At 44.8% G+C, this 27,488-nt stretch overlaps 2 protein-coding genes across 3 annotated transcripts in view; both read right to left on the reverse strand.

Annotated features, from left to right (window-relative positions):
- Positions 1–15,514, reverse strand: part of LOC124551319 — a 40,780-nt gene extending 25,266 nt beyond the window's left edge. The window contains exon 1 of one of the 2 annotated variants that reach the window (XM_047126330.1): positions 15,281–15,514. In XM_047126330.1, coding sequence (XP_046982286.1) covers positions 15,281–15,412 — 132 coding nt within the window. In that variant the 5' untranslated portion in view covers positions 15,413–15,514. Of the gene's footprint in view, positions 1–1,411; positions 1,601–15,280 lie in introns of those variants that run through there. The other variant, XM_047126329.1, reaches the window with a different exon arrangement.
- Positions 15,430–27,488, reverse strand: part of LOC124550731 — a 55,679-nt gene continuing 43,620 nt past the window's right edge. The window contains exons 2-4 of the mRNA XM_047125452.1: positions 18,929–18,979; positions 15,536–16,274; positions 15,430–15,438 (exon numbers count right to left, since the gene is read on the reverse strand). Coding sequence (XP_046981408.1) covers positions 15,430–15,438; positions 15,536–16,274; positions 18,929–18,978 — 798 coding nt within the window. The 5' untranslated portion in view covers position 18,979. The remainder of the gene's footprint in view (positions 15,439–15,535; positions 16,275–18,928; positions 18,980–27,488) is intronic.

Genomic DNA, 27,488 nt, shown 5'->3' on the forward strand with positions numbered 1-27,488 from the left:
ATTCTTACTATCCAAAAAAATCCCAAAAAATCTGTGTCAAACAGCCGCCTAATGTGGTTAGGGTGGAAGGGAGATTTACTGTCACTGAACCATGCAACATTTATTTAATTTATGGCGAGTTAAAAGTGTTGCGAGGGCAGCTATACGAGATTGTCGAGAACGCTCCCCACGACGAAGAGTTCCCGCACGATTGTTATTTGTTGATATGCACCAAAGGTTTATATCATCATGAATCTCTACTTTTAGTCGATTATTTTGGTTGGTTGGTTGATTTGGTAGAGAGGAGCAAACGGTGCTTTAGGATTAGGAAAGGGGAAGGAAATCGGCTGTGGCCTTTCAAGGAAGCCATCCCGGCATTTGCCTGAAGCGATTTAAGTAAATCACTGAAAATCTAAATGAGGATGGCCGGATGCGGGACTGAACCGTCGTCCTCCCGAATGCGAGTCCAGTATGCCAAAAACTGCGCCACTTCGCTCGGTCGATTATTTTGCAATTCATTGGTAACACAGTACACCTGTTATCAAACTGCCCGTTGGCTTCTGTCTCTGGTTCTGCGGCCTTTGTTTGTTTGATGATTTTTCTGGCGTTTCGCAAGCTCTAATGGCTGGCATTGTCTGAGCTTCATCCTCCATTTCTGGTGGTGGACAGAAGCCAACAGACAGTTTGTCAACAAGAGGTCACAAAAACTGTAACAATTTTGTACAGTAGTTATCTTTACTTTTTCATATTTAAGTCTGTACGCGAAACCGATTGTCTGCTCTGATATGCTTCCGTTTTATTATCAAATAAATAATCACAGAATACAACTTATAGTACCTACTTAATTTGTGTAGATTGAGAGATGCTGCTTTTTACTACCCCACGCAGAAGGCAGAGGCCCACAACGCGAAGAACGTACGTTGGAGGCTGAGGAACAAATTCTCGACTGCATCCACGAAGATCATACTCAGGGTATTAGAAGCACAGACAAATATTCTTATGTACTGAGCTACCGAGGCACGACTTCCAAACCACTCTCACAACAACACTTCGTCTCTCCTACTTTCTCAGCTTCACAGAAGACATTCTGCATAACTTTTGGAACTAGTGCTCCTGGGAGAAACGAAGGCAGAACACACTTCGCTGCAGAGTGAAAATTCACTTTGGAAACAATCTCCTCAGCTGGGGTAAGCCATTTTTTGGCAATATACTTTCTTCCGAGAGTGCTGATCCCTGGTATGCTTCCAAACTTCAGTGGAGTTTGGAAAGTAGGGGAGAGTACTGTCGGAAGTAAGGCTAGGAGGGTGGGGTGCGAGTCATGCACACCTGAGTCGGTAATAGCATTTGTCTGCAAAGGCTGAGGTTCCAAATAAGGTTCATAGCCGGCAGTACTGGATTAGTTACATGTAATGCACGGTACATCTTAATTTACCTCTAATTCTTCTCCCACCATACAGATGTTGGTGTCATTCTGTAAGCGACGTTTCACCTCCACGATGTTCCGGTACAGGGCCCGGCATCCGCCCTGCTCGAACACGGCCTGCAGTTGTACGGGGTCGTGCTGCCCCGCCTTCACGACCCCCAGGTGGCTGAATTCACTTCCCGCCATCAGCAGCACTTCCACAGCAGACCAGCATTTGCTCTCCCAGGCGTACCTCACCGGCGTCCACCCGAGCAGGCCGTCCTCTGCAGACAGTGTGCCCTCCCCCGCGCGTCTGCACAGTTGCCGCAGCAGAGGGAGCGACCCGTGGGCCACCGCCAGGTGCAGCGCGTTGCGCCCACACGCGTCTGTCTGCCTCCAGTCGGCACCCCCGGCCAGCAGCGCCCTCATCTCGCCCTCGTCGCCACTCGACAGGGCCTCCAGCACCGCCTCCAGCAGTGGCCGGCCCCTCACTGCCCTGCGGTCGAAGGACTCTCGAAAGAAATCCAGTCTCTCGTTGAGGTAGGCCTTACGGCACACCACCGCACGGCTCCGATCTCCGTATCCGAGGAAGCACCACTTGGCGAGGAAGTGTTCGGCGAACGTCCTGTGCAGGAACTGCGGTCTGTGGATGTACTCGTACACGATTCCGGCTTTCACGAAGTCACCCCTATCGTACCATGACATTCCCCGTACGTCTCCGATGTGCAACAGAACCCACGCCGCGAGGAGCATCAGCTGTTCTTCGTGCTTCTCCTGCGCCTTCTCGACCTCTCTCCTCTTCCCGGGAGCGGAAAAGTTGTCACCCCATTTTTCCTCGTACAGCCTCCTAAATTTATTTCGGAAGAAAGCTTCGTACAGAGTCACAACGTCATACGCCTCATCAATTTCCTGCGACAGATTTACAAACATTTCAGCAAACAGGGGGATCCTCAGAAGATTCCTCAAGTTCTTGTTGAGAACACTGACGGCTGGGATGTTTCCCTTCGAGGAATGGCTCGTGAAGAAATATTCTAGCTCCGATTCACTGAAAGGCTCCAGCGTGAGTGCCGACTTTCTCCTCCGAGCCTGTAAGAAAAACACCGGTTGTGGCCTCGTCGTCACCAGTAGCTTTCCCTTGCGTGGAGACAGCAGAGGCAGCACCTCGAGGCACTTGTGGAAATAGTCCGGGCACACCTCGTCGAAGCCGTCCACGAGACAAACGACTTGCGTGGACTGCAGCAGGCAGTGTCTAAGCAGGGTGTACTCCAGTTCACCTAGAACGCCCTCGTTAAACACTGTCCGCCTCAAGATGTCTTCCGCAGCACTCACACCGTTCTTACTGTGGTCTAAAACTGCGTAAAACTTAAATAGATTAACTCGCAATAGCCAGCAGGAAGGGACCTTCTCTTTTATTTTTTCCGCCACGTGTGACAGCATCTTCGACTTGCCCACTCCGGGCTTCCCCTTCACAATTATTGTGTTGCTGCCGGTACCTTTGGAGTGCTCTTTCTCTCGCATCTTAACCAGAGTGGAGAAAAACTCTTCCGTCAACACCCGCTGGTCCACGAGCTTCCTGGGCACGTAGTGCGCGGGCAGTGTTTCCAGCTCCTGGCCCATCCTCAGAGGCTGCGACAGCTGCGCCAGAGCCAGCAAGAGTGCCGGCTCGCCGTCCAGCAGTGACTGGAGGGCGTCGACGTCCGCCACCAGGTCCTGCAGGCGGCATCCGTAGCGGTCCCCGTTTAACGCGACACTAATGTTCAGGAAGTTGTTCCAGCTGTCGCCGCTGATGTCAGCTGTGCGGCAAGTGTCGCTGAAGCAGTGGCTGCCCCTCCACGACACAACGACGAAGCGGCGATGACTTCGGTGTTCACTTTGCATCTCGTTCGTAAGCTCATCCAGAATCGCAGAGCTATCTTCAGTCTCATCATCTACAATCACCTGAATATAGTTGAAACAGATCAGTTAGACACAAATATATTCAAAAATGAAACTTCCTGGCAGATTAAAATTGTGTGAAGGTAGGAGGCGAGGTACTGGCAGAAGTAAAGCTGTGAGGACGGGACGTGAGTCGTGCATGGGTGGCTCAGTTGGTAGAGCACTTGCCCGCGAAAGGCAAAGGTCCAGATTTCGAGTCTCGGTTCGGCACACAGTTTTAATCTGCCAGGAAGTTTCATATCAGCGCACACTCCGTTGCAGAGTGAAAATCTCAATCTCTATATTCAAATATCTTTTTTTTTAAAATACGGCTTGCATAATTATTTCAGAATTTTCGCGTACTGAAATTTACACTACTTATTCACAACATAAAACAGCTTTAAACGTCTTGTTTCTCTTCAGAAGAATCAATTTACACATTTTTGTTCTATCTCTATATGATTCCATTTTCACTTCGTAGTAATTAAACTTGATAAGATCTATTGGCACTAAGAACCACCATTACTCCCAGGGAACTAATACACTATGTGGTCAAAAGTATACGGACAAAAACATACATTTTTCATGTTAGGTGCATTGGGCTGCCACCTGTTGCCAGGTACTCCATATCTGAGACCTCAGTAGGCATTAGACATCGTCAGAGAGCAGAATGGGGCGCTCTGCGGAACTCACGAACTTTGAACGCGGTCAGGTGATTGTCACTTGTGTCATACATCTGTAAGCGAGATATCCACACTCCGTAACATCCCTAGGTCCACTGTATGCGATGTCAGTGAAGTGCAGATGTTGTGTACATAGTTCCGCGTAGTCAGCGCGTACACAACTTTCCCACTAGAGCGAGCGCTGCTAATCACAACAGCGCAGGCGCAGCGCTCGTCCGTCTCCGCACTACGAGATGGCGCTGTCTGAGAGACGGACCAACTTCTGCTTCCGCCGATCCGCGTATTAATACGTAACGCAGCCAGTGAGATTGCTGCTAACGTAGAACCTTTTCTCCTTGCAGATCACACTCGCGCAGTGATACATGAACGCGCGAGGTATTATAACGAGTGTACAGACCTCCAATTAGTCAGTCTGCATTTGTCTGCCCCTGTCTGTACCAGTCTGCGTTAGTCTGTACCAGTCTATAGTAAAGTTTCAGTCTGCGCCTAATAAGATTACCATATTCCTGTACATAGCCATGAACATACAGGGCTATTAGAAATGACTGAAGCGATTTCATAAATTCACTGTAGCTCCATTCATTGACATATGGTCACGACACACTACAGATACGTAGAAAAACTCATAAAGTTTTGTTCGGCTGAAGCCGCACTTCAGGTTTCTACTGCCAGAGCGCAGTGAGACAAAATGGCGACAGGAGCCGAGAAAGCGTATGTCGTGCTTGAAATGCGCTCACATCAGTCAGTCATAACAGTGCAACGACACTTCAGAACGAAGTTCAACAAAGATCCTCCAACTGCTAACTCCATTCGGCGATGGTATGCACAGTTTAAAGCTTCTGGATGCCTCTGTAAGGGGAAATCAACGGGTCGACCTGCAGTGAGCGCCGAGTGTGGGAGGAACTTGATTATCGGCTTTATGTCTGCCGAATCACTAAAGGGGCACATATCGAACATTTGTGAATGCCTAAAAAAACATTTTGAGTTTTTGTATGTGTGTGCAAAGCATTGTGAAAATATCTCAAATAATAAAGTTATTGTAGAGCTGTGAAATCGCTTCAATCATTTGTAGTAACTCTGTAAATGTATAGATATATGTATGTATCAGATATATATGTGAGAATAGGATTAACGTACCAATACCAAAGGAACTTCAGATTGTCAATTGTAAATAGCATCCAGAACCAAGTTAAGTAATTTTTATGCTTGTTATTATTTTAATAAATGTGTGTGAAAATTAATCAAGTTCTGTTTAAAGTTGGTCACCGTCAATCTGCTACTCTAAGCGTGCAAGTGGCATTTATATCGTCTGATCTAACGGCAGAAGATAAACACGCCACGATAAGACCACGAGACATATTGCTGACACTCCTCTACTTCGTTAGAGCGACAAGTCAAATAATCTGATGGTGTGTGTAGTGAAGGCCTTACAGTACGCACACCACAGGAGACGTGAAGGGACACGTACAGAACAAACGCGTATAGCCCACCCTGACAGAGGCCGCCGACAATTCAAGAGGGTTGGAATGTGTAATAAGCAGAAATCTATACAGACCATCACACAGGAATTCCAAACTGCATCTGGATCCACTGCAAGTACTATGTCAGTCAGGCGGGAGGCGAGAAAACTTGTATTTCATGGTCGAGCGGCTGCTCTTATACCACACATCACACCGGTAAATGCCAAACGACGCCTCGCTTGGTGTATGGAGCGTAAAACATTGGACTAATGAAAAGTGGAAAAACGTTGTGTGGAGAGACGAATAACGGTGCACAATGTGGCGATCCGATGGCAGGGTGTGGGTATGGCGAATGCCCGGTGAACGTCATCTGCCAGCGTGTGTAGTGCCAACAGTAAAATTCGGAGGCGGTGATGTTATGGTGTGGTCGTGTTTTCCATGGAGGGGGCTTGTACCCCTTGTTGTTTTGCATGGCACTATCACAGCACAGGCCTACATTGATGTTTTAAGCATCTTCTTGCTTCCCACTGTTGAAGAGCAATTCGGCGATGGCGATTGCATCTTTCAACACGATCGAGCACCTGTTTATAACGCACGGCCTGTGGCGGAGTGGTTACACGACAATAACATTCCTGTAATGGACTAGCCTGCACAGAGTCCTGACCTGAATACTATAGAACACCTTTGGGATGTTTCGGAACGCCGACTTCGTGCCAGGCCCCACCGACCGACGTCGATACCTCTCCTCAGTGCAGCACTCAGTGAAGGATGGGCTGCTATTTCCCAAAAAACCTTCGAGCACCTGATTGAACGTATGCCTGCGAGAGTGGAAGCTGTCATCAAGTTTAAGGGTGAGCCAACACCAAACTGAATTCCAGCATTACCGATGGAGGCCGCCACGAACTTGTAAGTCATTTTTAGTCAGGTGCCCAGATACTTTTGATCACATAGTGTAGATTTTGTGGGGGACAAAAGCACTGAAATAGTCTGTGTTAGGCGAAACAGTTTATTGTAGAAATATTCCATTCAACACCTATTTTAGTAATACTGTATGTTTCTAGCACTAGTGCTGTTATAACACTCCATAAAATCAGTATCTTGTAAACGTGATTTAAATGTTCAAGGAAGTCGTATTCTGTGACTCAATAAACGACGCAAAAATATCTTACACTGTTTCAGTGCTAACTACAATGATCGTTTCACTGTGTAGTATTTAATAATAGTAAACAAGAAAACAGCTCTGCTTCGTGGGCCATAGACAACAGTAATGCTAAAACAACTTCGGTAAATATGAAGCAGTTGGAGGTCAAAGACATACTGCCCAGAATATATTCGTTTTGAATCTATTACTCAGAAATCAAAAATGTATCCTAGGCGATTAGTTTTCACCTTCGTAGACTTTAAATAAGCTTATGACCCAGTGGACCGTAACAGCCCCTTCAAAATTCTAAAGGAGTTAGGCCTAGACCTCAAAGTCAGTGCACTTATTAGACAAATAGATTGTGCAAAATCTAACGTAAGGTTCAGGGAAAATTTTCAGCATACAGGAATATGACAACATGGTGGAGTGCCTCCATTAATTTCCGTCTGTCTCTCTCAAAAATTATCGAAAACTTGAACAAATCAAAGGTTAAAATGGAACAAAGACTCTGGTTAAGAAGAGCCATTACCATGGTAGTCAGATCAGCTCTTGCATAATAACCTATCATTCTGATTTGATACATTCCAACAGATCAAAGCGAGTACATATTCTTAAAGAAACAAAAGAAAGGGAAAGAATCCATACCTCGTCATAAAAGGAAATGTAAGTGTTTGGCATCCAAAAAAAAGAGAGAGCTTCTCTATTTTTTGGCGAAATCATTTAAGACACTAGCATATAAAATATTGTTTATGAAATTCAGTACCACAAAAACTGAAACAGCACTTAGACTTACAGAAGATATTTACGATAAAAGATGCATCGGAGAATGCACAAAGCTAAGAGGTTGTAATATGATAATCAAATACTAGTGTTTTATGGAGCTGAAACGTTCATTTTAAACAGATGCACTGAATAAATCCAAAAACATCTGGGGAAGCTGTGGAGTTCTGCAAAACTCGCAACAAAGCTAAATCTGGAACAATGTTATTGATCACTGCAGTAAAAGAGGCCTGTAAGAAGAAGAGGTGACACAACGGGAAAGAAAATTTTGTAGCAGAAAATTCATGGCCACGTAGTCAGATAGTCGTTAGGTGTTTATTGCCTAATTTTCAGCTTTCCCGTGTTTATTTCCAGATGAGATGGCCTTTGGAGACCTTCAGTAATTTAAGACTGTAGTAATTTTCATTAAGGAATTCAGTGCTACAGATGGAGAGTTCGCTTAAGGAGCTGTAATGTGACAACATTATGAGGAGCGATGAATTACAGACTATACAAGATGGTCAGAAAGAATCTGAGAAACTTTTCAGGGTGTTGCATGGTAAGGTGTGCTGAAAAATTATTGTTAAGAAAAAAATTCGATACATTGCGACGTTTCAAAATTAATTAGCATTTAAGTTAGCAACCCGTTGCTTGTGCAAAGCCAAACGACCCGCCATAGACGGTGTTGCCAAATGTGTTCTTCGTTTCGTTTCCTAAAACCAAACAAGAGAGCGATACAAAATTTGGACATGACGATATTAAGGGCCGAACCAGAGCCAAATGCTGAGCTATCGCGTGCGCTATCACCAACAATATGAGAATAACTGACACTAAGCGTAAATGACGGGGTGCCTGAACTTCCGCTCAGCTTTCTGGTTGGCTAACTTCAATGCTGATTGACTCGGATACGACGCGACGTATCCAAGTTTTTTCTTGGCAGTTATTTCGGATCGCACCTACCCTTACAAGCTTTACAGACTGTTCCTGACCGCCCTCCGTATGAGTCAAAACATTATGACCATTGCCCACAGCGAGACTGAACGCCGAATGATGACGCTGCAGTCATATGACAGGCTGAGCAAAGTATACTAGTGCAACAGAGACTAATGGGGAACTATCATATCGACGATACAAACGGCAGTTGAGGTAATCCACAGATGTAAGCGACCCTGACAAATAGCATGTTGCTATGGCCCAGCATCTGGGAACGTGTATCTCGGAAATAGCGAAACTTGGCTATTCGTAACTGCATCTATGGAAAATGGTTAAACGGCGGTGGAACCACGAGCAGGCGCCAAGCTGACTGACCTCCACGCCTCGTCACAGAACGTGGAGGGCAAAGGCTTGACCACCCAGGACAGAAATGATGACAGAGTACAAGGCTGGTGCAGGCACAAGTGTTTGGAAGCTCACCATTCAGCCACGTTTTTGAACACGGAGCTTCGCAGCACAGGACCCCTATGTGTTATCTGCATCTACACTACTGGCAATTAAAATTGCTACACCGAGAAGAAATGCAGACGATAAATGAGTATTCATTGGACAATTTGGGTGCATAGGTCCTGTGAAATCAGTACCCAGAACAACCATTGGGCATTGAGTCAAACAGAGCTTGGATGGCGTGTACAGGTACAGCTGCCCATGCAGCGTCAACACGATACCACAGTTCATCGAGAGTAGTGACAGGCTTATTGTGAAGAGTCAGTTGCTCGGCTACCATTGACCAGACGTTTTCAATTGATGATAGATCTGGAGAATGTGCTGGCCAGGACAGCAGTAGAACATTTTCTGTATCCAGAAATGCCCGTACAGGATCTGCAACATGCAGTCGTGCATTATCCTGCTGAAATGTAGGGTTTCGAAGGGATCGAATGAAGAGTAGAGCCACGTCCAATGTTCAAAGTGCCGTCAATACGAACAAGAGGTGACCGAGACGTGTAACCGATGGCACCCCATACCATCACGGGGGGGGGGGGGGGATACGCCAATATGGCGATGACGAATACACGCTTCCAATGTGCGTTCACCGCGATGACGCCAAACACGGATGCGACCATCATGATGCTGTAAACAGAACCTGGATTCATCCGAAAAAATTACGTTTTGCCATTCGTGCACCTAGGTTCGTTGTTCAGTACACTACCTCAGGCGCTCCTGTCTGTGATGCAGCGTCAAGGGTAACCGCAGCCTTGGTCCCCGACCTGATAGTCCATGAAGCTGCAAACGTCGTCAAACTGTTCGTGTAGATGGTTGTTGTCTTGACTCAGGGATCGAGACGTGGCTGCACGATCCGTTACAACCATGCGGATAAGATGCCTGTCACATCGACTGCTAGTGATAGGAGGCCGTTGGGATCCAGCACGGCGTTCCGTATTGCCCTCCTGAAACCACCGATTCCATATTCTGCTAACAGTCATTGGATCTCGACCAACGCGACCAGCAATGTCGCGATACGATAAACCGCAATCGAGATAGGCCTCAATCCGACCTTTATCAAAGTCGGAAACGTGACGGTACGCATTTCTCCTCCGTACACGAGGCATCACAACAACTTTTCACCAGGCAACGCCGGTCAACAGCTGTTTGTGTAAGAGAACTCGGTTGGAAACTTTCCTCATGTCAGCACGTTATAGGTGTCGCCACCGGCGCCAATCTTTTGTGAATGCTCTGAAAAGCTAATCATTTGCATATCACAGCATCTTTTCCCTGTCGGTTAAATTTCGCTTCTGTGGTGTAGCAATTTTAATGGCCAGTAGTGTATATCTACATGATACTCCACAATCCGCCATAATGCGCGTGGCAGAGGGTGCCCCATACCACTACTAGTCATTTTCCTTCCTGTTTCACTCGCAAACAGAGGGAGGGAAAAACGACTGTATATGTTTCCGTATCAGCCCTAATTACTCGCATCTCATCTTCGTGGTTCTTACACGCAATGTGTGTTGGAGGCGGGAGAATCGTTCTCCAGTTAGCTTCAAATGCCGGTTATCTATTCTCAATAGTGTTCCTCATAAAGAATGTCCTTCCTTCCAGGGATTCCCATTGGAGTTCCCGAAGAACCTCCGTACATTTTCATGTTGTTCAAATCTATCAGTCACAAATCTAGCAACTTACCTCTGAACTTATCTGATGTCTTCCTTTAGTCTGACCTGGTACAGATACCGAATGCTCGAGGTCATCATGATGACTCAACGACATCATCAGTTATGATTCAGTGGTCACAGGGTCACTTAGACTTGACCGTGGGTCAGTCGAAACGTATCTCCTGGTCAGATGAATCTCGCTCCTCACTACACACAATCGGTGGTCATGTCCAGAGATGCCGGCATTCAAGCGAATGCCTGTGCGAAACATTCGCTGTGCCATGCTAGGACGCTGGTAGTGGCAGTATTGTGCTATGATAGAGGTTCCTCTGGACTTCCAGGGGACCTCTGGTGGTAATCCAAACCACTATGAGACCTGTGGACTAGTTACTATTGTGGACCACCTGCATTCCTTCGTGCTACATGTCCTCCCCGAGGGCCGTGACATCTCCAGCAGAATATCGGTTCCTGTCACAAGGACAGAATTGTGCTGCAGTGGTATTAGGAGCGTGTTAGTTAACTCATGTAGATGTTTTGGCAACAAAATGCACCAGTTCTGAAGTAAGTCGATGGGACACATACGAGACGCTATGGGGTGCCAATATATATACATCAAAAAAAGTTTTGCATCACCTCGGTTCCGAGAGTTCCGGAACCTATACAGAAAATTGGAATAGAGATCAACATAAACATCATTGCCGCACTTTTTATTGTTTATGAAAACCACACATTGAATGTTGTACCACCATACAGCGAGACCTTCAGAGGTGGTGGTCCAGATTGCTGTACACACCGGCACCTCTACTAACCAATAGCACGTCCTCTTACACTGATGCATGCCTGTATTCGTCATGGCATACTATCTACAAGTTCATCAAGGCACTGTTGGTCCAGATTGTCTCACTTCTCAACGGCGATTCGGCATAGATGCCTCAGAGTGGTTGGTGGGTCGCGTCGTACATAAACACCCATTTTCAATCTATCCCAGGCATGTTCGATAGGGTTCATATCTGGAGAACATGCTAGCCACTCTAGTTAAGCGATGCCGTTATCCGGAAGTAAGTCATTCACAAGATGTGCGCACGATGGGGGCGCGAATTGTTGCCCATGAAGACGAATGCCTCCCAAATATGCTGCCGATATGGTCGCAATATCGGTCAGAGGATGTCATTCACATATCGTACAGCTGATATGGCACCTTCCATGACCACCAGCGGCGTACGTCGGCCCCACATAATGCGACCCCATAACAGCAGGGAACGTCCACCTTGCTGCACTCGCTGGGCAGTGTATCTAAGGCGTTCAGTCTGACCGTGTTGCCTCCAAACACGTCTCCGACGATTGTCTGGTTGAAGGCATATGCGACAGTCATCAGTGAAGAGAACTTGATGCCAATACTGAGCGGTCCATTCGGCATGTTGTTGGGCCCATCTGTACCGCACTACATGGTGTCGTGGTCGCAAAGATGGATCACGCCATGGACGTCGGGAGTGAAGTTGCGCATCATGCAGCGTATTGCGCACAGTTTAAGTCGTAACACGGTGTCCTGTTGCTGCACGACAAGCATTATTCAACATGATGGCGTTGCTGTCAGGGTTCCTCCGAGCCATAAGCCGTAGGTAGCGGTCATCCACTGCAGTAGTAGCCCTTGGACGGCTTGAACTAGGCATGTAATCAACAGTTCCAGTCTCTCTGTATCTACTCCATCTCCAAGCAAAATCGCTTTGGTTCACTCCGAGATGCATGGACACTTCCCTTGTTGAGAGCCCTTCCTGGCGCAAAGTAACAATACGGACGCGATCGAACCGCGGTAATGAGCGTCTAGGCATGGTTGAACTACAGACAACAAGAATCATGTACCTACTTCCTGGTGGAATGGTTGGAACTGATCGGCCGTCGGACTCCCTCCGTCTAATAGGTGCTGCTGATGGATGGTTGTTTACATCTTTGGGCCGGTTTAGTGATATCTCTGAACGGTCATAGGAACTGTGTCTGTGATACAATATCCACAGTCAACGTCTATCTTCAGGAGTTCTGGGAACTGGGGTGATGCAAAACTTTTTTTGGTGTATAGAGGGAGAGAGAGAGAGAGACACACGTACACACTCATAAGTCATGCTCAGCCTACAGGCGTCACTGAATGCGGATATGGAGGGGCCTGTGGTCAAAGCAACTTATCTCGATGGATTTCTCCATTTACAGCCCATATATTTGCTAGGATGATCCCCTGTCCGTGTCTATTTACATACTTTTGTTACCAAGTCACGCGCTCGCAACACCATTAGGTGGCATCCTACGTCATGTGGTCAGCACACCGCTCTCCTGGCTGTATGTCAGTTTCCAAGATTGAAGCCACTACTTTTCTATCAAGTAGCACTTCAGGTTGCCTTACAAGGGCGGAGTGCACTCAGTTTGCCAACAGTGCATGGCAAACCGAATGGTCAGCCATCTAAGCTTTTTCCAAACTGTTGGATCGGATGCAGAGGACCTGTACCTTGACTGGCCCATTCCCTGGATTTGACGCCTGTAGACTTTATTCTGCGGGGAAAGCTGAAAGATGTAGTCTACAAGGACATACCAGCTACACCCGATCATATGCAATGATATATTACTACAAGCCTGCTGAAATGCTAGCATGTGTGCAGAAGTTTTTCCATACCAGACTGGAAGCAGTATTGCCACTGATAGTGTCGTTTTGAACACAACCTTTGATGGTCAATTGTCTCAATACTGGTCATAATCCACATAACTAGTGTACACACTTGTCTCGTTTAGTGTGTGCTACCACAGGTATCGTACAAGTGTTGGTATGGGGACTTCGCAAAATACGATATCTCATAAACGACTCTAACTAAAATCCTGCAACAAACACCACTGACATTCTGATTTACACTGCTTTTAGTTTGTTAATGTCAATAGGCACTGTTCCATTCAAAACGTACATGTTTGCACAAAAAATTTACTTTCTAAGTAACATTAAAACAGGTTTACTGGCTAGCAATACAAGCCCCTGACTAGCAATACATTCTGTGAAACCCACACATCAATAGCACTTTCCAATTCCGCAATATTTGTGGTGCAAATTTTAGGTGATACATCCTGTATACAGGGTGTTACAAATATGTACGGCCACACTTTCGCGAAACATTCCTCACACACAAAGAAAGAAAATATGTTATGTGGACATGTGTCCAGAAACGCTTACTTTCCATGTTAGAGCCCATTTTATTACTACTCTTCAAATTATATTAATCATGGAATGGAAACACACAGCAACAGAACGTACCAGCGGGACTTCAAACACTTTGGTACAGGAAATGTTCAAAATGTCCTCCGTTAGCGAGGATACATGCATCCACCCTCCGTCGCATGGAAACCCTGATGCGCTGATGCAGCCCTGGAGAATGGCCTATTGTATCACAGCCGTCCACAATACGAGCACGAAGAGTCTCTACATTTGGAACCGGTGTTGCGTAGACAAGAGCTTTCAAATGCCCCCATAAATGAAAGTCAAGACGGTTGAGGTCAGGAGAGCGTGGAGGCCATGGAATTGGTCCGCCTCTACCTATCCATCGGTCACTGAATCTGTTGTTGAGGAGCGTGCGAACACTTCGACTGAAATGTGCAGGAGCTCCATCGTGCATGAACCACATGTTGTGTCGTACTTGTAAAGGCACATGTTCTAGTAGCACAGGTAGAGTATCCCGTATGAAATCATGATAACGTGCTCCATTGAGCGTAGGTGGAAGAACATGGGGACCAATCAAGACATCACCAAACGTTCACAGAAAATCTGTGTTGATGACTTGATTGCACAATTGCGTGCGGATTCTCGTCAGCCCGCACATGTTGAGCGTGAAAATTTACAATTTGATCACGTTGGAATGAAGCCTCATCCGTAAAGAGAACATTTGCACTGAAATGAGGATTGACACATTGTTGGATGAACCATTCGCAGAAGTGTACCCGTGGAGGCCAATCAGCTGCTGATAGTGCCTGCACACGCTGTACATGGTACGGAAACAACTGGTTCTCTCGTAGCACTCTCCATACAGTGACGTGGTCAACGTTACATTGTACAGCAGCAACTTCTCTGGCGCTGACATTAGAGTTATCGTCAACTGCACGAAGAATTGCCTTGTCCTTTGCAGGTGTCCTCGTCGTTCTAGATCTTCCCCAGTCGTGAGTCATAGGCTAGAATATTCCGTGCTCCCTAAGACGCCGATCAATTGCTTCGAACGTCTTCCTGTCGAGACACCTTCGTTCTGCAAAATTTGTCTCGATACAAACGTGCTCCGCCACGGCTATTGCCCCGTGCTAATCCATACATCAAATGGGCATCTGCCAACTCCGCATTTGTAAATATTGCACTGACTGCAAAACCACGTTCGTGATGAACACTAACCTGTTGATGCTACGTACTGATGTGCTTGATGCTAGCTAGTACTGTAGAGCAATGAGTCGCATGTCAACACAAGCACCGAAGTCAACATTGCCTTCCCTCAATTGGGCCAACTGGCGGTGAATCGAGGAAGTACAGTACATACTGACGAAACTAAAATGAGCTCTAACATGGAAATTAAGCGTTTCCGGACACATGTCCAGATAACATCTTTTCTTTATTTATGTGTGTGAGGAATGTTTCCTGAATGTTTGGCCGTACCTTTTTGTAACACCCTGTATATGTATTCCATCTGATAAAGTATTAGTTGATTACCATCTCACACTATTTTCAATCTTTTTGATGATGACCAATAGTTGCTGACAGTGGTTAGTAAAATAAAATATGTTCTTTGATTGCATCAAATGTCAAGTTAAAATAACAATTTTTTACTAGCTTCCATCACTCTGAAACTTACCAGCCATCGGCAGTACGGTCCCCAACAGCGGAGAATCCGGTGTCGCAGCAATCTGAATCGGTCCACAGCCACCATGATGTGCGTTTCATTAGCCAGTGCCTGGTGAATCTTCGTAGCAGAGAGAGCCTCCATTTGCCTTCCTGGAGGCCTCAACCACGCTGGGTTACACGACTCCACGTAGCTCCGAACATTTTCCACATTGCAGTACTCCAGTCTGGTGGTAACTACTCTGCACTCGGTCACTTGCTTCCTGACGTATTCGTCCACGAGTGCCTGCCATGTGCTCCAAGCACTCGTCAAACACGCGCTCTGGTTGTTCATCCAGTCCCTGATGCTCTTGCACAAGCTGTCACACAAGGTTTCGCATAGGTCACCGGCGCCCAGCAATTCTTCCAGCTCCCTGCAAATGTCGCCTACAATGTTATTAGAACTGCTCTGCTGGCACAGCAGGTAGAAATTCTCCACAAAGCTGATGTCCTCATGGACTGCCTTCCAAACCTGTTCGCTGTTCGGTTTGAGCTTGTACAGGTGGCCACCAGTCTCTAGCAGCTCCAGACCTGGGAAGGTGCCCTCATACTGGCGCTCAAGTATGTCGAGGCTACTGTCGCCCAGACAGGCGTTCGTCAACAGGGCGAATGTGGCTCTGTTCGTATCCAGTGTCTGGCTAATTTCTCTGTAAGAGGTGCAGTACATCCTGAGCCCGAAGTCGCATTTCGTGGCCTTTGACAGCCACGCGCCACTGTGTACGGTCATGGCCGTCGAGGAGGTCTTGTGCTTGAGCTGGACGAGCAGGGTGTTCACCTCATTTTGTCCCTCAGGTCGCCATACCAACACCACGTCATCGAACTTCCCAGCATCGCCATTGTTGGCACACAACTGAAAGTGTAGCCCATACCGCACGCAGCGGAGGAAGACCAGGGCCAGCAGGCGCTCCTCGTACCGGTCCCCCTCTCCTGTAGAGTGTGGTCCTTTATTGTATTCCAGAGCAGCAGACCTACAACAAGCAAGATGATAACGATGATGATGATGATAGTGATTATGACGATGGTTTTCGTGTGCTCAAGGGCGAGGGTAAAACACCCTTGCTGTATATGAATGTATGCATATACGAGGGTAATCCCAAAAGTAAGGCCTCCTATTTTTTCATAAGTACATAGACCTGTTTATTTCTACAATGGCTTACGTCAGTTTACAGCTTGGACATTTAGTTATTTTTCGACCTAATCAGCATTCCTGTCGATGTATTTTTGTAGACGCTGTGGCAGGTTTTGTTTGCCCATGTCGTACCAGCTCGCCGCCGTGCTGTTCAGAAAGTTATGAACCTTTTCTTTCACCTCGTCATCGGAGCTGAATCGCTGGGACCACAGTTAACACTGGCAGGTACTGTGAGACTCTGAAAAAACTCAAACGGGCAATTCAGAACCCGAGAAGAGGAATGTTGAGCAACGGCGCACACATTCTCCGACAACGCTCGCCCACACATAGCTCGGCAAACCGTTGCTCTCCTGCAACAGTTTCAGTGGAACATAATCACCCACCCACCCTATAGTCCTGACTTGGCGCCAGTGACTATCACCTGTTCCCTAGGTTAAAAGAACGTTTGGCCGGAAAGCGATTCAGCTCCGACGACGAAGTGAAAGAAGAGGTTCGCAACTTTCTGAACAGCATGGCGGCGAGGTGGTATGACATGGGCATACAAAAACTGCCACAGCATCTACAAAAATGCATCGGCAGAAATGGTGATTATGTCGAAAAATAGCTAAATGTTCAAGCTGTAAACTGATGCAAAACATTGTAGAAACAAACAGGTCTATGTGCGTATAAAAAAATAGGAGGCTTTACTTTTGGGATTACCCTCGTAGCTCAAAGTAACATGAAAAAGTATAGTTTACAGATTTATCATAACAGTATTAAATTTACAATGGTACCATTTTTCTAGATAGGAAGCCTGCTTGTCAGTGCAATCGGTCGATCATTGCACAAGTTTTCCGATACCATTAGAAAAGTAGAAACAAGTTTTTCATTTCAGCAGCAAATGATGTACGAACCACTCACTTGTTCCACCTCTCCCTTCACTGGAGGTAACTGGATGGCCTCTTAAATGACGGCTGCTATCTAGTCTGCAACCTAATGGCTAGCGCCATCAAAATTTAAAATTAAATATTCTGTTGTGTCATCTCCCTTACAGTCGTGCATGACGGAGATGTAAATGGCTTGTTTGGCTGAATCACCTGATGGACAGCTGCGATGAGTTAAGGCAACATTCATCTCTCAGACTTCGATCTCTATCACATCAAACTCGCAGTAGGATCCATAGAAACGCGTGGCGCTTGAGTTGGCAAGACCGCAACAGTTTTAAAAGAATGGTTAACGGAATTTTGGCTGTTTTATATTATTCATTGTACGTTTCATATTAGTTCGATTCCACGAAAAGACGATTTTTACCGCAACTCACTTCATCCCAGTCAGCACCAATAAGACATCAAACATTGATTTCCTAATCCTGGACACACTCTAAGAACATCACTTATGATCACAAAGAACAACTGCAAAATGGCAGTTTCATATTTGAAGTTGAACAAAAAATGGCTTTGAATCCTCTTCTTAGAAGACAAGTTTCAACGATTTGGGATTTTTAATTATTGAAAGTGATGTTTAAGGGCAACTGTGTCAAGAAGATACTATGAATCACTTCCGGAGCTGCGTCATAGTCGCGAATTAAAACAGTGATCCGGGAAGTGAAGAATAAATTCCTTTTTCTTTTATTTTCGTCAATGATCACAAGACTTTTGCCCAGAAATGATCATTTTTATAGCTTCAAAAAATGAAATACAACTAACAGATTACATCTTAAAACAATAAAATTTTCCATAATGAAAAATTATTACTGTCATACATGTGGAAACATGAGCTTAAAATATGACGAAGCATACCTATTTTCTCACATATACTACTATATAAAAAAAAAGCCGTAAAATGTTCACAAAATCAGGTTAGCTTGTCACACATTTAAAATACGGTGTAAACCAACCCACAGTTCCGGCGGAGTCATGCTACCAATAGCGCTGCTTTTCATAACACACTGCAGTACAGTAGCACAACATATGTTTGTCCCATAAGCTCGTTAGCTGTCGCTACTGTACGTCTACAAAGCCTATAAAATTGTAGAGAATGCATTAAGTAAATAGTGCAACAGGTAAAGTCTACAGCAGACTTGCCAAGTGCGTAACTTATTAAAGTGATAAAATGTAATAATTAAAACATGAATAAAGGTAAATTTAAAATTGTTGAAAAGGAAATAATTAATAATATGCGATTCAGAAACGATCTCGTTGTCATTTTAAAGAAGTGCCTGGTGATTAGAACCTGTACACCGCCACCTCACTTTATTAGCCAAATGTTTATTATGGAGATTTCTTCCGCTACCAGTGTATGAATTGGCTCTCTCTGAGCCAAGTGCCACAGCACAACAGCGCCGTACCAGCATTGTCCACAGGGGTAAGTATACAATTGGTGAAACTAGCATCCTCTTACCTTGTAGGCAATGCCCTCGTGTTGGTGTATCAAGACTGCCTGGCAATGTCAATCAGCTGCTGTAGGTACAACAGACCTTTTGCAAATTCCATAAAGAATAAACAGAATACTCACCCTCCATGACCAGATGCCATTGCAGTTACTATGTCCTGTAGCGTAGGCATTCTGGAAAATAAAAATGGGAATATGAACACAGAAATGGCAAGCTGTATTAATTGCATCATGATTTTTTTTTATTAAAAACTATAACCAGATAGCAATCATATGTTCTCACACTCTCTCCAAAGCATGCATGGGCAATATACGAGGGTGAGTCAAATGAAAATTTTAAATATTTTTTAAAATATTGTTTATTGTGCGGAAGTGGTACAGAGCTGTATCACTTTTCAACATAATCTCCCCCACGCTCAATGCAAGTCATCCAGCTCTTACAAAGTGCATAAACTCCTTTAGAAAAAATTCTTTTGGTAGTACTCGCAACTACTCATGCACCACGTGGCGTACCTTTTCATCAGAACGGATCTTCTTTCCTCCCATTGCGTCTTTGAGTGGTCCAAACATATGGAAATCACTTGGGGCAAGGTCTGGTGAGTATGGTGGATGAGCAAGACACTCAAAATGCAGTTCTGTGATTGTTGCAACTGTTGTACGGGCAGTGTGGGGCCTTCCATTGCCATGTTGTAAAAGGACAGCTGCTGACAGAAATCCACGTCGCTTTGATTTGATTGCAGGCCGCAGATGATTTTTTAGGAGATCTTTGTATGATGCACTGATGACAGTGGTCCCTCTAGGCATGTAATGATCAAAACTGACGCCTTTTTCGTCCCAAAAGAGGGTCATCATAACCTTCCCTGCTCATGGTTCTGTTCGAAACTTCTTTGGTTTTGGTGATGAGGAATGGCGCCATTCCTTGCTCACTCTCTTCGTTTCCGGTTGGTGAACCCAGGTTTCGTCGCCAGTAACGATTCTTGCAAGGGAGCCATCACCTTCTCGTTCAAAGCGCCGAAAAAGTTCTTCACAAGCATCAACACGTCGTTCTCTCATTTCAGGTGTCAGCTGCCGTGGCACCCATCCTGCAGACACTTTGTGAAACTGCAGCACATCATGCACAATGTGGTGTGCTGACCCATGACTAATCTGTAAAGATGTTGCAATGTCATTCCGTGTCACTTGGCGGTTTTCCTTCACTATGGCTTCAACTGGTGCAATGTTCTGTGGAGTCACAACTCGTTGTGCCTGACCTGGACGAGGAGCATCTTCCAATGAAGTCACACCATTTGCGAACTTCCTACTCCATTCGTAGACTTGCTGCTGTGACACACATGCATCACCGTTCTGAACCTTCATTCGTCGATGAATTTCAACAGGTTTCACACCTTCACTACGCAAAAACCGAATAACAGAACGCTGTTCTTCCCTGGTGCAAGTCGCAAGTGGAGCGGTCATCTTTATACTGATACTGCGACGGTATGTGTGCATCTGCACTATGCTGCCACCTACAGGCCATTCTGCACGCTCTTTGTAGCAAGTTTACCAACTTACAGGATAACGGTGCGAAATTTCGATTTGTTATTACAAATTTAAGGTTTTCATTTTACTCACCCTCGTATGTATATTCTTTCTCATTTCGTATATTTTCAAACACAAACTGTCTAAACAACAATGTGCTGTCCTGATTTCGTCCTCCCAGTCAATTTTCAGAGGAAGTGGGAAAGTTCACTATGTAATCTGAATTTGCAAATAGCAATAAAAAAAGGCTCAAGATTAGAGAGGGAGGAAGGGGATATACAGAGGGGGGAGGAAGTGATGCACAGGGAGAGAGGAAGAGAAAATTAGAGAGAGAGAGGAGGGAGAAGGAGATGATCCACGTGAGGAGAACGGAGAGATGTACAGAGAGAAAATGGAGAAGGAGACTGGTACATACATCCAATTCCCATACATATTTAGCAATTGCAAAGCATTGGCAAGACCATTAAAACAACATGATAACAGTGCAAATATCGACGGGACGTGCTGTGCGCCTTGTTTGGAAAGAATATTCTTCCATTTCCGCATGGAACTTCTTCTTGACAACAGTAACGCCCACTTTTCTCCATGTCCTCAATCATGCATTCAGCACTGCTTGTTTTTGCTTAGGTTTATTTTCCAGCAGTGTAAAATGTGCATTAACGGTAATGGATAGGTTTACTGCTACCTCGTGTATGAATTCATTGAGTGCACTGAAAGAGCGGCACTACGAACTGTGGTGAAATTTTCCCACAGCGACGGCATCCAAACCATTGTACCATAGGGTCTGTCTGAGAGATATCGCATTACTCTGTTTCGCTTTGTCCTGCTATGTGACGAGCCGCAGGTCCCTTGAACCGAGATATTCAGAAAATATCCCCGCAGAAACTTCGAAATTTTTGCCGGAGGAGTCGTATTTACGCTAAACGACCCCAAAACTGGAACAACGTTGTGATTATTCTCTTTCACAAGAAACTGAACAAGTAACACACATGTCGACCTCATGTTCGTAATATACGTGATATCCATTAAAATTATCACCAGTCACACAGAACAGAACATTAATCAGACAAATTAAAAAGCTGTTTTGAGAAGCTGATATAACACAGAACGTCATTTGCACACCTAACATGGATACTCTGCAAATCACATTTATGTGCCTGGTAGAGGGTTCATCGAACCACCTTCACAATTCTCTATTATTCCAATCTCATATAGCGCGCAAAGAATGAACACCTATATCTTTCCGTACGAGCTCTGATTTCCCTTATTTTATCGTGGTGATCGTTCCGCCCTATGTAGGTCGGTGTCAACAAAATATTTTCGCATTCGGAGGAGAAAGTTGGTGATTGGAATTTCGTGAGAAGATTCCGTCGCAACGAAAAACGTCTTTCTTTTAACGATTTCCAGCCCGAGTCCCGTATCATTCCTGTGACACTCTCTCCCATATTTCGCGATAATACAAAACGTGCTGCCTTTCTTCGAACTTGTTCGATGTCATACATAGGTATTTAGTTGAATTTACGGCTTTTAGATTAGATTGATTTATTGTGTAACCGAAGTTTAACGAGTTCCTTTTAGTTCTCATGTGGATGACCTCACAGTGTTCGTTATTTTTTTATAAATCGTATCGCAGTTTGTTTTGATCTTCTGATGACTTTATTAGTCGATAAACGAGAGCGTCATCTGCAAACTACCGAAGACGGATGCTGAGATTGTCTCCCAGATCGTTTATATAGATAAGGAACAGCAAAGGGCCTATAACACTACCTTGGGGAACACCTGAAATCACTTCTGTTATACTCGATGACTTTCCGTCAATTACTACGAACTGTGAGCTCTCTCACAGGAAATCGCAAATCCAGTCACATAACTGAGGCAATATTCCATAAGCACGTAATTTTACTACGAGCCGCTTGTGTGGTACAGTGTCAAAAGCATTCCGGAAATCCAGGAATACCGAATCTATCTGAAATCCCTTGTCAATAACACTCAGCACTTCATGTGAATAAAGAGCTAGTGGTGTTTCACAGGAACGATGTTTTCTAAACCCATGTTGACTGTGTGTCAGTAGACCGTTTCCTTCGAGGTAATTCATAATGTTCGAACACAATGTATGTTCTAAACTCCTGCTGCATATCGACGTTAACGATATGGGCCTGTAATTTAGTGGATTACTCCTACTACCTTTCTTGAATATTGGTGTACCTTTGCAACTTTCCAGTCTTTGGGTACGGATCTTTCGTCGAGCGAACGGTTGTTTATGATTGTTAAGTATGGAGCTAATGCATCAGCATACCCTGAAAGGAACCTAACTGGTATACAGTCTGGACCAGAAGACTTGCTTTTATTAAGTGATTTGAGTTGCTTCAGAACTCCGAGGGTATTTACTTCTACGTTACTCATGTTGGCTGCTGTTCTCGATTTGAATCCTGGAATATTTACTTCGTCTTCTTTTGTGAAGGCATTTCGGAAGGCTGTGTTTAGTAAATCTGCTTTGGCAGCACTGTCTTAGATAGTATCTCCATTGTTATGGCGCAGAGAAGGCATTGATTGTTTCTTCACATACGACCAGAACCTCTTTGGATTTTCTGCCAGGTTTCGAGACAAAGTTTCGTTGTGGAAACTGCTATAGGCGTCTCGCATTTAACTCCGCGCCAAGTTTCGAGCTTCTGTAAAGAATCGCCAATCTTGGAGATTTTGCGTCTGTTTAAATTTGGCATGATTGTTTCGTTGTTTCTGTAACAGTGTTCCAACCCGTTTTGTGTACCAAGGAGGATCAGCTGCGTCGTTTGTTAGTTTATTTGGTATAAACCTCTCAATTGCTGCCGATACTATTTCTTTGAATTTAAGCCACATGTGGTCTACACTTATATTACTAATTTGGAATGAGTGGAGATTGTCTCTCAGGATGGCGTCAAGTGAATGTTTATCTGCTTTTTTGAATAGGTATATTTTTCGCTTTTCGAGGATTTGGGGATAACAATGTTCAATCTCGCCACGACAACCCTGTGCTCACTAACCCCCATATCGGTTTTGATGCTGGTCATTAACTCAGGATTATTTGTTGCTAAGAGGTCAAGTGTGTTTTCACAACCGTTTACTATTCGCGTGGGCTCATGAACTAACTGCTCGAAATAATTTTCAGAGAATGCGTTTAACACAATTTGGAATGATATTTTATGCGTACCTCCGGAAATAAACATGTATTTTCGCCAACATATCGAGGGTAAATTAAAGTCATCACCAACTATTATCCTATGAGTCAGGTACGTGTTTCAAATCAGACTCAAGTTTTCTTTGTACCTTTCAGCAACTGAATCATCTGAACTGGGAGGTCGGTAAAAGGATCCAATTATTATTTTGTTCCGGTTGCCAACAATGACCTCTGCCCATACTAACTCACAGGAAGTACCTACTTCAATTTCGCGACAAGTTAAACTACTTCTAACAGCAACAAACCCAACCACCCTTTGGCGCACTTCGAGGAATCTGCAGCCTACACGGTCGCAGAACCGTCTGAGCCTCTGATTCAGACCCTCCAGTCGGCTCTGTACCAGAGGTCCGCAATCGGTCCTGTCGACTATGCTGCAAATGGTCGGCTCTGCTTTCATCTTGCAAGCAAGACTGGCAGCCTTTACCATTTCTGTTAGCCGCTCGAAATCAGAGAGAATCTCTTCTGATCCAAAGCGACACACATCATTGGTACCGACGTGAGCGACCACCTGCAGTTGTCTGCACCCTGTGCTCTTCATGGCATCCGGGAGGACCCTTTGCACATCTGGAATAACTCCACCCAGTATGCACACGGAGTGAACATTGGTTTTCTTTCCCTCCTTCTCAGCCAAGTCCATAAGGGGCCCCATAACGCGTCTAACGTTGGAGCTCCCAACTACCAATAGTCCCACCCTCTGCGATTGCCCGGATCTTGCAGGCTAAGTGGTTTCCTCTGAAACAGGACAGGCAAAGGCATCCGGCTCAGCGACAGTGTCAGCCACAGACAGTAGGTGGAACCTGTTTGCCAGACAAACCGGAGAGGCCTTACGTGCGGCCGCATGGGAAGTCTTTCGCCGCCGGCTTCGCCCTGGAGCGACCTCCCACTCGACCGCAGGTGAGGGGTCAGCCTCAGTGCGAGCAATAACTGGGTTGGCCACCGGTGAGGACCGATCGGAGGACTCTGACGCGCTGGACGTCCGTTGGATCCCCACGGCCGTTCCACAACAGTGCTGCCCATCCACTGCAGCCTCAAGCTGTGTAACCGAAGCCATCACAGCCTGAAACTGAGAGCGAAGTGTCACCATCTAGGCTCGCATCCGCTCACGACAATCGCAGTACCTGGCCATATCAAAGACCGTGGAAAACTAAACTATGCAGATAAACGGACTATCGATTCGAGCTACGGAAATCTACTGCAGACCCTGACGAAAACGCATGAACTGTGTCTAGTAATACGCAGATATTCAAGAACCTTACTACCGAAGCACTCAGGTGAAACTAAATATTTTCCCCCTGACAAGGAACTTGTAATATACCACAAAATCGGTTTACTTTCTAACGCAAACGAAAACGCGAAAACTGTGGCTATTAGATTTTAAATTGACACGCAGAAACTCAAGAAACTAAACTACTAAAGCACACAGACAATATAATAAAATTCGCTCCTGGTTAGGAACTCGTAAATGTCGCAAATGCGGTTTACTTATCTGTTGCTGCGTCTGTCGCGTTCGGCTACTACTGCTTGGCTGTACATCATGAACGTAATTATTGAACAGAGCAATGAGTATGAAAGCCCTTCACTTAGTTCAACAAAATCTTTAATGACAACACTTAAGAGCACTGCGCTCGTGCAAGTATACTGACTAAATATTTAGGTTCATACTACGACTTCCATTATAATTGAACAGAGTAATGAGGAAATCAAAACTGGAGACAGTGTCAAAAAAAATGCATGTTCCCTAAACTGTTCTTAGCGGCCCTAGAGAACGTAAGCAGATGTTTAAACTGTGAAAGCGGACACGTGATACCTGTTAGCAGCACAGCTGAAGCACCCTAGGTTTGCTGATGAAGTATGAAAGTTAATGGGAACACTAGAAGGATGCTGTACGTTAAAAAGGAGGTTGTAGTTTATGTGACACTTACGTCTTTGCCGCAAGGAGACTTGTAACTAAGCACATGAGTGAAGTAGATCTCTTTTTATTCAAAGTTTATGTTGGTCTTAGCTAAAGTCACAACTAAGGATTATGTCGGTTGTACCTGACGTCAGTCTTCTTTCTCGCCAATGCTCGTGTAAATTCCGTTTTTGGCGAACTTAATGCGCGGAGGCTGTTTTTCCGCAAGCTGTCGCTGTCTCTTTATGTATGCTGCGATCGCTAATATCCCCTTAATAAGCATAGGGCAGATTATACATGTTGTGAATATTTATATGGATTAGTAAATATGAGAATTCTATACAAATAGGATCATTGGACATAGCTGAAACTTAGTTGTTGTTGTGATCTTCAGTCCAGAGACTGGTTTTATGCAGCTCTCCATGCTACTCTATCCTGTGCAAGCGTCTTCATCTCCCAGTACCTACTGCATCCTACATCCTTCTGAATCTGCTAACTGTATTCATCTCCCGGTCTCCCTCTACGATTTTTACCCTCCAAGCTGCCCTCCAGTACTAAATTGGTGATTCCTTGATGCCTCAGAACGTGTCCTACCAACCGATCCCTTCTTCTAGTCAAGGTGTGCGACAAATTTCTCTTCTCCCTAATTATATTCAACACCTCCTCATTAGTTATGTGATCTACCCACCTAATCTTCAGCATTCTTCTGTAGCACCACATTTCAAAAGCTTCTATTCTCTTCTTGTCCAAACTATTTATCGTCCACGTTTCACTTCCAACATGGCCACACTCCATACAAATACTTTCATAAACGACTTACTGACACTTAAATCTATACTCGATGTTAACAAATTTCTCTTCTTCAGAAACGCTTTCCTTGCCATTGTGCCACTGCCAGTCTACATTTTATATCCTCTCTGTTTCGACCATCATCAGTAATTTTGCTCCCCAAATACCAAAACTCATTTACTAATCTTATACCCTCAGCAACACCAGATTTAATTCGACTACATTCCATTATCCTCGTTTTGCTGCTTTTGTTGATGTTCATCTTATATCCTCCTTTCAAGACACTGTCCATTCCGTTCAGCTGCTCTTCCAGGTCCTTTTCTGTCTCTGACAAAATTACAATGTCATCAGCGAACCTCAAAGTTTTTATTTCTTCTCCATAGATTTTAATTCCTACTACGAATTTTTCTTTTGTTTCGTTTACTGCTTGCTCAATATACAGATTGACTAACATCGGAGAAACTTAGTACTAACCTATTTAACTACTATTCTGGCTCCAAATATGTACACTTTTTCCATGCATATTTACATATTTTGACCATTTGGGGACAAACACATGCATAATGTACATATAAAGCACTTTGAGTTTAACTGTGTGTATAATACACATTATTTTCAGTTCAGATGCATATTTTAATGGTTTTGTGCAGACACTTCAGTTTTTATGGTCCTGATATACGCTTCAGGAATTGGGCTTGAAGAAGGGAAAGGAGGGGGGGGGGGGGAGGATAATCCAAATAGAAAGTTAAGATTATCACAAGAGGAAGCAACCCTCTGCAGAACGAGTGTGATAAACAGCTCTATTTACCCATAACCACAACCAGCAAGCCTTTCATTTCATGACAGTGTAAATATAGCCTTCTAAGTCAGGTACCATGGCTGACTTGACAGTGACACAGTAGCAGAGTTGTCTTGTGGAATTTGAACAAACCCTGCCAGAGTGGCTGTCAAGAAATTGGTTGCCTCTAGGTCACACCCACTCCCTGTCAGGAAATTGGACACCTCAAGGTCACACCCACTCCCTGTCACGAAATCGGACACCTCAAGGTCACACCCACTCCCTGTCACGAAATCGGACATCTCAAGGTCACATCCGCTCCCTGCAGTTTGCCAGCACTAAGAGCTGTGATTCACCCATCCCATAACTTAATTAAAAAAGTATGTGTAAAATTTATGATAATTTCAGTTTTAATGGTCCTAAATCTCTCAAAATAAATCAGTCATTTTAAAATAATATTTTGTTTTATAGAGAGATTTTTATTGGCCACTGC

The sequence above is a fragment of the Schistocerca americana genome, chromosome 9, assembly GCF_021461395.2.
Source record: "Schistocerca americana isolate TAMUIC-IGC-003095 chromosome 9, iqSchAmer2.1, whole genome shotgun sequence".
NCBI lineage: Eukaryota > Metazoa > Arthropoda > Insecta > Orthoptera > Acrididae > Schistocerca > Schistocerca americana.